This window comes from Lichenostomus cassidix, chromosome 7 (genome assembly GCF_008360975.1).
Source record: "Lichenostomus cassidix isolate B80296 chromosome 7, HeHo_3.0, whole genome shotgun sequence".
Taxonomy (NCBI): domain Eukaryota; kingdom Metazoa; phylum Chordata; class Aves; order Passeriformes; family Meliphagidae; genus Lichenostomus; species Lichenostomus cassidix.
This window is the reverse complement of record NC_139488.1, coordinates 30,901,436-30,914,600: the sequence shown is the minus strand read 5'-3', so window position 1 is coordinate 30,914,600 and position 13,165 is coordinate 30,901,436. Positions and strand designations below refer to the sequence as shown.

Here is a 13,165-nt window from a genome sequence, read left to right as displayed (position 1 = left end):
CTCTGATCCCACTGAGAGATTCTGGTGACACAAATTGAGTGAGCAAAGCTTGAGTGATTTATCAATGTCACTGAATCCTTGAAACAGAATTACAGTCTTAAACGTTCACTTTTCAAGTATGTCATTTGTTACAATACATATAGAATTTCTCTAACATGAGAGACTTTTTTTTGATGTGGCTATGGAGGAACTACATTAAATTGAATTTGTGCTGAGTTAGCCACACAGCGTAATTTCACAATTTTATGTAGCAAAATTCAATGGATTTTCTACCTCTTACTAATAGAAAATTTTGCCTCTAGGAAATGTAAGAAGTCAGACATCCAACAAAATTAGTTGTGGCAAACCTGTATGCTAGGATGCTGAAAATATCCATGCTTTCTCCTTGCACCCAGACTTCTCATATAACATAGCTGATTGGACTTCTGAGAACTGGATTTTTTACATTATTTTTTCCATTTAAGACCTGGATCTGCAGTTTGAAATTTGAGTTAAACCATTTAATTAAGTCATTTTGTGACCTGCGTATCTACTTTTTGGATATTAATATACTCCATAGGAGTGTATTCAGGAGATTGCTTTTTTATTCTGGGTTCTGTAAAAAAAATTCTTCTCCCTCTTCATCAATTAAATTAAAAAGAAGTGAATTAAGTGTTAGTTAAAACAGGAAGAGGCCTGTTCAGAGGGAGAACAGTGTTTTTCTGGAACTTTATTGAGGGCATTGGATCCCATTTTAAAGAAAAGCGAGTCTTTTTCATAGGGAAGAGTTAAAGCAAGGCTAGAGAGATGCTCAGATATTACAACAGTGAAACCCTAGGAGTACCTTAAATATTTGGGAGATTGCTACCTTAATAGCTACTTGTTTTGGCCACAGGAGAGGAATTATATGCTTCAGACATTTGATAGTTGTATTAATTGGTAATTTTAGGACTTCAAGTTTCTAAACTCAGGCTTTATTTTACCAGAATACTGCTACCTTTATGTGCCTCATTTCTCCTCTGGGCTATGTGTGGCATTACCACTGGCAGGGTTTATAGCAGCTGGGTGGGTAATCTACTATCTTATATTTCACTTTTTTACGGAAATTCTAAAGTTTGAAACATAAATCTTATGGTTTTAAAACTGTAAGATAGGGAGGTTTTGAGCCGAGGCCTTGCTAAGATTTAACTTTTTTCTACACTATTAGTTTCTGTGAACCATTTTTCCTGTTCAGTGCCCTGAGTAGTGTTGAAATGTTAAGCACTGTTGTAACAGCCAAAGCTCAGTTCTAAATTCTCTGATTTGTGAACGACAGATAATGATGGGTCTTCATGCTTGCAATCTCTATTCCTAATAGAGAATGCCTTGTGCAAGTCCAGGGATAAGAGGTTTTCCTGACAGGAAACAAAGCTTTAGGGTTGTAGAAATCATCAGCCTCCAGATTTTTTGAGGGTCGTGTTGGAAGGCTCTAGCAATTTCAGTTGAACAGCCACTTGACAGCCACCTAAAACAAATGTTATAAAACCATCAGCAGAAGATAACTGCATGCATCCAGCATTCATAAAATCTGATATGCATAAAAAGATCTTTACAATTTCCTGGGAGTCTCAAGATGAACATGTTTTATTGTGTGTTCACCTCTTACAACCTCACTGCTGGTTACAGCAGGAAGCAGAGCAACTGTAGGCTAAAATTTAAGCTACATCTGACTACAGTTTGCCCCTCTGAGTTGTTTTCTCACAAAGCCAGGTCATCATGTTGTTAATGGTATTGACAGGACAGCATATGGCGGTGCTGAGGATTGCTTCTCCACCTTTGTATGGTGGAAAGTAATACGAGCTAGGCAATACCACAGGGCAGCAAGTGTCCTAAATTTAAATAAGTGTAAGTGTTTTGGAGATGTAAATTAGAAAAACAAACAAACCAACCCAGATATGGTTGCAGCTTATTATTTTTATATGTAATCTTTATTAGGAGACTGCTCTAAATGGGCAGCTGTAGAAAATATGCTGAGAAGCTAAGTGTCAGATTCTGCTCTCTCTACAAAATCCCCTCTCTGACGGAATCCTGTATTCCTTCAATTGGCCAGGAAAATCAGGTTTTACACTGAAGATAGACAGATAGAGATGATAGATAGATAGATAGATAGATAGATATGTAGATAGATGCATAGATAAATAGATAGATAGATTTTAGCTGTATCTGAAAGCCATTAGTGGCTTTAATGGTTTTACACTCCACCTCTGCTTCTATGGGGCAGTTTTAAGGTTTTTTTCATAGAATCATAGAAGTGCTTATATTGGAAATGTCCTTTAAGATATCAAGTCCAACCATTAGCCCACCACAGGGCTGCCAAGCCCACCACTAAACCATGTCCCCAAGGGTCACATCTACACAGCTTTGGAACACCTCCAGGGATGGTGACTCCACCACCTGTTCCAACACACTCGAGGTGTGGCCTCACCAGTGCCTAGTGCAGAGGGACAAAACTTTTGTGTATTTATTCCTTCTTTGTATCTGACACTACTTAGAGATTTTTAAGTGCTTCTGTTACTTGTTTTCTAATCCTCCTCTTTTCCCCCTTGTGCTGCAGGGTCTGAGGGAGGAATGTATAAAGCTGAAAATGAGAGTTTTTGATCTGGAACAACAGAATCGAACTTTAAGTGTGCTTTTCCAGCAGAAAGTCAAACCAGCTTCTGACCTCCTCCTTCAGGTAGGAAATAGCCTTTGCAGGAAGCAAGCTATGAGCTTGCCATTTCTTACAATTATGAAATACTTCTCTTCTTTTTAAGGTTATGTCAGTAAGTGGGAAATGACAGTTGATAGATTTAATATATTAGAAGAATATCTGTTATCTATACTCTGATCCCCTTGAAACTGAAAATATGTGCCAGTGAGCCCTGATATTGCATACCAATCTGGAGAGAGGAGCACACCTGCAGAGTAACTTACTTTTTTAGGTGATTCTTCGCTATGATAAATGGAATGATATGGGTTCATTATCCCTCTGCAGGGGAGAAGCTCGTATTCCTTAACATCCTGCTTGATGGTGAACAGTGTAATTTCCTGAGAGAAGACAGCCCATTTATTTAACTTTTGCCATATGTGATACTGTCCCGGTTTCAGCTTACTTGCAAGGGTTTAAGTACATTTTCACAGGCTTAGAGGGATTTTTTTTTTTTTTTGCCAATATTTTATGGGAGGATGTAGCTGAGAATGCAATTGCCCCATGTCTCACTCATTTGCCATTCTGGAATGTTTCAGGATCCTTCTTCATTTGGCAATGTCTGTTATTGTGAATGAACCCATCTCTTTGTCATCCTTTTGTAGCAGCATAATTGCCTTGCAGAAATTCCAACAAATCTGACCATGAGCTAGGAGAAGAGCAAATGAGGACTAATTAGAACTTTACAGGACATGTCAGCTACATGAGTGATATTAAATGTGTGTCTAAAATCCTTGCTGCTCTGCATCTGTATGTCAGAGGAGAATTTGGCCCTTGTGCTGTTGTTCAGCAGCTGAGAACTGCTAACTCTCATCAGGTTGGGCTGTTTTTTCTGCAGAAACATGGGCTGCTCACAGCTGATGGTAGAGGCAAGGAGATGCCTATGGTGAGAGCAAATAGTTGTACTTGCTGTGGAGCTCTAAAGCACAGGCAGTGGTCACTGTCACAAGGATCTGGCTTCTTGAGTTTGCCTCAGGTTCTTGTTCCATCTCTGATTTTGTGTTGGTTTGGGTATTGCTGGCTCAGGACTTCCTCTATTCTGGGTTCTTGTTCCTTGTCCCTTGTTCCCTGCTTTCTTTCCTAGTTCATCCCTCACAGAGCCCTGTGCAGAGCACTGATTTATCTTTATCCATTCAGAGTTTTGACACATCCACCACAGCGTGGATCTTTAGTGCTCACTTCTGCTTTTGCCAGTCGCATCAACTGCTCCTTCTTCCTGGTTTGGGGTGTTTTTTTCTTCCTTTCTTTTTCCTGTTTCCAAAGTGTCTGACTCCAGCTGATGTTATCTTGGGGTTAGATTGCACAGAAGTCACACGCTGCACATCCATTATTACAGACACAGCTCCTATTCCCAATTCCTTGTGTGACAACAATAAAGCCAGGTTATTCTGGGAATGTTACAGAAGTGTTAGATAGCATCTGAAAAGTGGGATCAACGCTTTGACTTGAGTTCCTTGAAACTGGATTGTGCAGCAGCTCTGAAAGAAGTTGAAAGAGATGAACCTGCACCAGGTGGAAGAAAGAACCAAATGATCTAACAGGTTTTCCTGAGAGATTCAAACTATTTTACATCATTGTTCTTGCACAGTTTGGCAGGAACTAATGTGTATAGATTTTTTTCCCCTCTTTTCGCTTGATTTGTCATTATTGGCTGAGGACAAAAGGGAATTAAGTTCATTCAGAAAGTCCAGGTCTCCCTGGAGCAAAATTGCTGTTATGTCCCTTCTCTTGCTGTCAATAGATTTTAACCCCCTAGGTGAAAAAAAACAGAGAACAAGTTGCAGTGCATGTTAAAAAATGAAGAACTTCTGTTAAAACACTTCATATGGATTTTTTTACCAAAAAAAAAAATCCAAAACATACGAAACAGTAAATCAGTGAGTTTCCAAAAATTTAGTTGTCCTCTAATTATACTCCAAACTCAAATAAATGGCATATAGTCTGTGATCTTGCAGCCTGAGCTGTAACATCTGAGGGTGTTTTCTTAGGACTGAAATTGAGCAAATACTGTTGTGTGCCTGCATAAAATTAAAGAACAGTTTGCATTATGTCTTCTTGGAAGTGCACACAGCCCAGATTTAGAGCAGTAGGTAAATATTGGTTTAAATGTGTCACTCTACAGAAAAGTTATAAATCTGTGCTTAAGGACATTCCTGTTAGATCCTGACCCCAATCAAAGGAAGGGGCAAATTCTACTAACTGGGGGTGGGGGGCATGTGGTGTTTTCACCTTTCCTGTGCTCTCTGATACTATACAGTTACATTTTATTTAATGCTGATCTCATCCTAGGGAGATGAGCCACACTCACTAAAATGACAAATTTCGAAGAATGCCATGGTAGAGGGTACAAGCTAAAAATAAGTAGTGTTAGCTACTTTTTCTGTATATCAGCCTCTCTTGTTTGGTTGTATATTCCATATTTGACATTAGAAAACTCTTGTGTTACGAAGTAAACTTATTTTTAAACTATAAACATTTTGACTTCTCAAATTTCAACAGAAATATAGATTTCTTTTTTTAAAACAAAATTTAAAAATAAGTGTAGTAATTTTAAAATAATTAAAAAAATTTAAAGTGTAGATTTCACCATTGCAAGCAAATAATACTTGATTCATATGTCTTCGATATCAGATCTTCATTATTGTTGTTTTATAATATTCAGGAAATCTCTCTGAGACAGCTTTTTTAAAATGATGAAGCCTTGGAAAAGTGTTTTGTGTCAGCACCATCTGAGAAAGAGCAAGTTATGCTTAAAACCTAGCACAAAAGAGTAGCTTCTGCCCAAGCAGCCTGAATTTTCCTCTGTTAATGTGGTGGCTAAAAAGGTGTTAAGTTCTGCCTGTCAGAGGAAGAGGATTTTGGGAAAGAAAACCAGGAACTCCATTTTAGTGACCCACCTTGTATTTCCTCTGCAAGTGGGAGAAATAGTTGGGGATAACAATCAAAGATTTGAAGCTGCATAGAGGAAAATAATTAAAATAATTAATAGTTAAAACTAATAAATAGAGAGAAATCTGGGGAGGTGATATATAGGAGGATGCTGAGAGGGTAAGACAGGAATAGGGGTTGTCTTCTGATAAATGTCCCTTTTTTTAAAATTTTTGATATTATGTGTCTCTGTTTACACAAATTCAAGACGTTTGCTAGATGAATTATTCCCATGGGAGAAGTCCTGCTTTCACTTTTCACCCAGACAGTTGTTGTCACAGGGTTTTTTTATAAACCATGCCAGATTTTTCTCTGAAAGGGATGAAAAAGTGGCAAGTAGCAAAATTTATTGAGTTGATTTATTTGATTAAATAAGTAATAAAATTTTCATAGTTGGGAAAGTATAAGATAATATTTCTAATCATAAGATTTACAATATCCCTGATCTTAAACTATATTTTCATTGCCATTTTATTTCCATCATAAAAATTCTACTTTATCAACCCGAGAACTGGGCAGGGAGGTCTCCTGAAGCATCTATTTTCTCCCTGTGTTCCTCTGCCTGGATTAGTTACATTTATTACTCATGGACCATCCACATTGTTTAATTTCACATCTAAACTTTTGCCTAAAATTCTGCAGCACGGAGCTGAATTCTCAGAAGGTCAATTTAAATAATAATTGCTTGGTTACAACTTGCACTGACATGAGCCCTTTGAATAACCTGACAGCTCTGCCCTGATGTACAAGGCAGAGTGTGGCTGCACAGACTGTGATGGAATAGTTCTACACCTTAGCAGGAAGGGGTAAATTGCACCAACGACATTATTATGCATGGGAGGGAAAAGAGGGCACTTAATTGCCCTAATACCTGACAAAAGGAGATGGAATATCCGTGCTCAGAGCCTGACCTCTGCTCCAGACATCGTTAGCCATGATGAAGTCTGAATGCAGGAGGTTAAAAGTGAAGTTGCATTGCTGTACACCAATGAGATGTGTAATAGTTAAGTGGTTTGGGGAGTAGGTGTTTGAGGGTTTGAAATTAAAACTAAAGATGGTCACACACTGGTAGGAAAGAGCTTGTCAGCATTCCAAAGTACATGTCAGTAAGTGGATTGTTATGTGCTGAGTGGCAGTAGAATTCCCATCTCCCAGGAGCCAGGTGCCTGCAGGCTCTTGAGGGAGCAAGCAGCCTTGATACCAAGATCAGCAAATTGTGTTTAGAGTTGTGAAACTCCTGCAGTTGACCTGCTTATTTGCTTACCTCACGTTTTTTCCCCTGTATCCATTGGATTGCCAGGGCACTCCTTTCTGCAAACCTTCAGGAAAGTTCCAGCTCCAGAACAAACTCTGTCCTTTTCTCTTCTGTAAACATGCAAACATAAATAAGGTGTGGCAGCATCTGTAGTGATAATTCCTTACTCAGAAATCAGGATTGGTGTCTTGAAGGAGAAATTAATTCCAGATCTGCTAATTGCTTCAGCAGTAATTGAATACTGCTTACAAGGTAAGACAATCTCCAGGGCTGTATCAACAGAGAAGAAGGTGATCACATAAATGTAAAGCATGTTTGAGATGTATTAAATTTAAACTACTCCATTAACCTTTATCCAAGAATTACATTCCTATCAGGACCCCCTTAAAGAAGTGTAAGGGTGGGTTTTGCTCTATTTATGGTTCTCAAAAGATTTCAGGCTGTAGCCCTGCTGGATTGATTCCTCCAGGTCAAGACTACCAAAGTGCAGTTACTGTTAGGAAGATCCTAGCCCAGGAGAGAGGCTTCAGCCTGGTAGCTGTGAGAAATTATGAGAATGCTTTTGTGTATAAGGAAACAAGATAATAATCTAGCAGGGAACACTCAAGGTTTTTGAGACTTTCAAGAACAAATTAAAGGAACATTCTTCATGTGAGGATGGTGATGTCATTTTTTCCAGTCTTGCATTACCTCAGTAAACTGTTATTTACTTCCTGTTTTTTCCATGTCCTCACTCTCCAATAACATCTGAGGAGACAGAAAAAAAAAACTTTGTAAATCTGTATTTCATCTCAGCTTAAATCATCAACATGTAATAATACATTATAAACCATATTTATTACTTGCCCTGTTTGCAGCTCCAAATATATGCTGAAGAAATATTACAGAGATAAAATATTTATGGGAGCCAATTGATTAGATGAATGGGTGACCAAAAAGTCAATGATGAGGAAAGGAAGGAAAACTTTCCCCCTCTGGAGAAATTCCATCTAATCTCCTTAAGCCATATGATTTCTAGTTTTGAATGCACAGCAGCAGCAAAATACCCAAAAGAATTTGGTGGTGATTTGCAGCCAGCCCTGGAAGGAGCTCCCAGATAGGCAGGCTGGTAAAAGAGCACCAAAATGTTTGTTATAGACTATGGGATGAGAGGAGAGGTTGGGCAATATCCCTCACAACAGTTCAAACTCAAGCAAAGCACAGTGAGAGGCTCCATGGAGAACAGTGGTTTATTATGAGGGACTTACATCCACTGACCTCAGAGGTCTGCTCCATCAGTAATTTGTGTTTTCGTGATTCACCTTCATGTCAGACTGTTGTCCCTTCTTTCAGCAATTCAATTTTTACCAATTTGCTCTCACACAAAATCAAAACATTAACTTAAGCTCCCAGGGCATGTAGTTCTGATGAGAATGAGAATGATTTTAAGAGGAAAATTACCCCCAACTGCTCAGCATTCCTCTGTCCAAGTGTTTTAACTAGCCTGGAGAGGTTCCACAGAAAACCACTGAAAGGCTTTCCACATCAACACAAACAGGACATTCTGGGATACAATCTTAAACAGATAATTTTCAGCTACCAAGTTTAAAAATGAGCCATTTCCATTATCCTGATGAAAATAAATTGCTACAGTGATACCAAAACCAGTAAATCAAATGAGCAAATAATTTTCGGGAAAGCCACAAGTGATCTTTGGTGAAGTATTTATGAATGATTTTGATTGAGGAGAGCAATATTTTTTAAGTTTTGAAGAAATGTATAGGCATTACTCAAGAGCAAAGAGAGTATTTCAGAGTACATGTCAGGAGAATGGTGGGGCTGTACTGATGTGACAGGCTTGGACAACAAAAGTAAGATTTTACTGCCTATTTTTAGACAAAGAAAAATAAACAACTGACACTGGGTGAACCAACAATTCCTCTTCATTCTGTGCATAGATTTTTATTATCAGTGATGATCCACATGATGGCAGGAATTCAATATGGCATTTGAAACCCTAAGCAAATATGTGGACAGAGTAATTAAGTCCAAGAATATTGTTCAAGTTTTTTGCTTCATTGTGAATATTCCAGATGGGAATAAATTTAAGGAAAATGGAAGGAATTTGACAATAGGAAAGAGTATTGTTGTATTCCTTTCCAAACCTGCCCCGTTCTTCACATTTGTAATAAACATTAAAAAGACATGCTTTTTATTCCATTCCTTTCCAGTTATATTTAACTTACAACAATGCTTAATGTTGTGGCTGCTCTTTCAGCCTGCTCTGTTTGTTGGATGTGTTAACAACATGTATTAGCAACTTTCCATGTACATCCCTGCAGAAATGGTCAAGTGTAAGAACAGAGGCTGCTTAGAGACAGCCTGTGTTCCAGATTGTGGATTTAGTGAAAATGCTGAGTTACTCATGTGTTTATATTTTGTGTGGCCAACAGATCCATGTTTTGTCTGATATGTTTCTGATTTTGCAGTTTGCAATTTTATTTTTTTAATATATAGTTGTTGTATTAAGTCAAGAGTCACTCATTCAGGTTTCCTTTCTTAATGGAAAAAGTCCTTCTCATGGACATTCTGATAGCAGAAATGAGCCTGGATTTGTTCTAATGTTATTACAGTATGGATGTGGTACCTACAAGCCATGTGTTACATATGAAAGCACAAGTTCATACCACCAGGTCAGCTTTTAAACCTCCCCCATTTTGGATTTCACAGTGGAATGAAATAGTAGCCACGGCAAGTTCTGCTTAAATGCATCAGCTTGAACAACAGGTGTGCAGAGTAATTGTTTTCTCCTCATGGTGCATATTTCACACTCTGTAACTCTCCAATGAAATACCAAAAGAATGTATAAAATTAATTCAAAGATTTAAAGGGCTCTGTCTTGTGGTAAAGTGGGAATCTATTGAAATTCTAAAGCACTACAGAATTATAACCTCTATTATTATAGATCTATGATTTTCTTTTTATTGCACTAATGGACCTAAGTATGTAGTTCATTTTTATTTTCTTAAAACTTTGAGATTTAAAGGAAGGATAACTATGAAAAAGCATATATGAAACAAATAACAATAGATAAAGGATTCATTTAATCTGTTATTACACTCAATACATATAAAACATTTATATTTTACTTTATTGCCGTGGCTTTGTTACTGTTATTTAAGTGCAGTGGCACTTTGAAGACGTGAAGCAATACAGAATTATGGCTCTTTTACTGAGAAATAGGTGTGCCAATAAGTACTCTGCTCCATAACATTTAAGCTGTTCAGATTATATCAGGTCAGAGTAAATTGCTAGTAATGTAAAATTACACATTCCATCAAATGAAACAAACTAACATTATGCTAAGTGGGTTGAAGCACATCAGATAACTCAACAGGTATTTTCTGATGCCATCTGTTATGAAAAGAAATAATTTTCCTGTGATATACTTCATAATTTTTGTATATTCTTACAGATACTGCAGACAGAAGAAAGGGTTGGTAATTAGAATAAAATGTTACTCATAATGAATCATAGAACACCTACAGAACCAACCCCATCTTTTAGTATTGAATTTTACTAATGCTCTCCTTTGTTTCCCAAATGACCTATCTCCTTTAATGATGGTTTGGATACTGGTAAGATTCAAATTCTCATCCAAAGGCCATGACACTATTGACTAAATCTCTGTTGACTTCGCTGAGAATGTGAAATACTGTATTGCAAGATAAAATCAGCACGAGGTGCTCAGTGAAACTGAAGAGTCCATTAGTGCCTTAACTCTTAAATTACCATCTGAGTATCTCTCTTGATAAGGATGAGTTGAAAGGAAAAGTTACCTTTGTCATTAAATCTTTGACAATGTGATATTGACAGCCTTGAGTTTTTCCTGTATTTTTAGACTGTATCCCTGCTCCTTTCTTTCCCTAGATGTGGGCAAGCTGTGTTCCATTAGTCACTTTTTTTTTTTTGGATGCAGGAAGGGGCAGTGATTTGTCTGTGTCTTGTGAGCATCACAAGGGCATCTTCAACATTATGAATTAAACTCCATCTTACTGCATTAGAAGTACGGAAAACAGACTGCCAAAGTAATGGCATCATGAATGAATATCAGTGCTTTAAAAATCTCAAATATACTCCCACTCGTCAGCTCATCTTTCTGGTATACAATTTCAGAGATGAGCTACTTAATTTTGTAGTGTTTTGTTCCTAAATTTTTATATTCAGTTGTATTTTAAAAGCAGAAATGCTCAATCATATTTTTCTTTAAGTTGCTATTACTTAGCATTAACTATTTTTCTCTAAATAAGCCCAGTGTACTGTACAGTAGATGCAGGCACAGGCACAGGTCTAGGCACAATTATTATGAATTATATATACTGCAAGTGTGAGCATGAATCAGAGATTAGCATTGTATTTTAGAGGCTCACTTAGATTTATTCCACTAAATGATCCCTAGGAGATCTTGACAATAATTGGAAATATGGCTACTCTCTGCCCTGTCACCCGTCTTCACCTGGTAGTTTGTTCCTGGGGGAATAACAAATGGAATTAAACTTTCCTTTAGGCCTTTAGGTCCTTCATGCCCATGGGACCAGACTTTCAAGTGCTCAGGCATTGTGCTGAGCTCTTCTTAAAATCCAGCTCCTGCCAAAATGGGAGCTGATCCCTTTTGAAATTCCTATATAATACCTCCTAAGCCCTGCTTTTATCCTCAGTGAAAAAAGGATCAATTCACAAGGGCACAGATTCCTAATCAAGAGCTGCTTGGCACAGCTTCTGATCAGAGACTGCTGTTGACAGGGTTTGCAGCTGAGATCCTTGCCCTGTTTCTCATCTCTCCACCACAGGCTGGTGGAATTCCAGAAATCTAGAGCCAAGATCTGAGCTGCTTATTGAGGTCATCTCAGAGTTCTGCTGTGTCCTGCACAACAGCCCTGTGATTTTGGTGTGTCAGGATCAACACTGCAGAACTTGGTCTGCCATCTGGAGGTCTTGTGGGCAGATTTGGGACTTTCAAGAATGAAATACCACTGGAAATGCATGCTTGTGACCCTCTAGAAGCTATATGTCTGAAAATCAGCACAAGTTTGGGAAGAACAGGAAGATTCCTGTTCTGGCAGAAATTCTTTTCATGTCAGTAGTAGAAGTGAAGCCAATAATTCCTACCAGGTGGGAATCTACCCACTTATTCCTTTTAAATCATACTTTTAAGTAAGTGCTTTGAGGAAAAGGAACAGAATCAAGTATCTTGTATCCAGGTATTCAAGAAAAAAGTCTCTTCTTGTTAGATATTATTCTGTCAGAGACAAAAACAATGCATTAGAGTTGGAGAGAAAATATGTATGTAAAAGCCTTAAACTAACAATGAAGGTATTTCTTGCAACTCTTCTCCTACTTTTAAACTCCTTTCAATCCATATGACATTTCAGCAATATTGCACACAGGGAAAAAAAGAAAAGAAAAAAAAAAGATGGTGGAGGAATGTAGAAACCTTTTAATGCATAATACTGAGGCAAGGAAAATATGGCTTGTTCAACATTAACCTTGACAAATTTGTACTCTTGTCATTTAAATGAATGAACCTTTCCAGTGTCTAGATTGCTGGACCTTGGGAAACAGCAGTGAGGAAGGATTGTAAAAATGATGTTCATCTCTCTTAATTTTTTTTTTTTTTTTTGAGTAAAGGAATGATTTCAATGAAATCCAAATAAGGATGAATCTGCTCACTTCAATCCCCTGTTCACAGCCAATGAACTTCCCTGTGAAACAGAGCTTACCCTCCTGGGTTGCCATGTATTGATCTAAAACATCTTCCCTGAGCCTTCTCTCTCCTTTTCCTCCTACAGGCAAAAGGTTAGCGTTAGATAATAGTATTAATTTTCCAGACATCTGCACATGTTTTAATAGCCTTTAGAAGGTTTGAAATGGTTTCTGTTTGACCACCACAGGGCTAAAATGCCATTAAGGCTTAGATTGTAGCAATACATAACAATCATAGCCCTATAGTTCAACCTGGCAATAAAAAAAGCTAATTTATTTTATCAGAGATTTAAATTAATGTGATGAACTCCTCTCTCAACAGGAGCTGTAACACTACTCTCACTAAAAGTACCTCATCCCTGCCTATTTTCAAAACCAGATAAAGCTCTGATGACAAACCTTGTGTATGTATTGTGTGCTTTTTTGGAGTGTTTGCACATGTGTTTGTGTGTCCATATAATGTTGCTTACTGTTCCTGGGACCATTTTGATTTTTCTGACATATCTTCATTCTTAGCCTCTTTTCTTCTGTCATTT

General features: G+C 37.7%; 1 protein-coding gene across 5 annotated transcripts in view; it reads left to right on the top strand.

Moving 5' to 3' along the window:
* NCKAP5 (NCK associated protein 5) overlaps positions 1 to 13,165 on the top strand; it is a 377,581-nt gene that overhangs the window by 292,498 nt on the left and 71,918 nt on the right. For all 5 annotated transcript variants that reach the window (XM_085067072.1, XM_085067071.1, XM_085067073.1 and 2 more), the window contains one exon: positions 2,573 to 2,692. In XM_085067072.1, the coding sequence (XP_084923198.1) occupies positions 2,573 to 2,692 (120 nt within the window). The remainder of the gene's footprint in view (positions 1 to 2,572; positions 2,693 to 13,165) is intronic.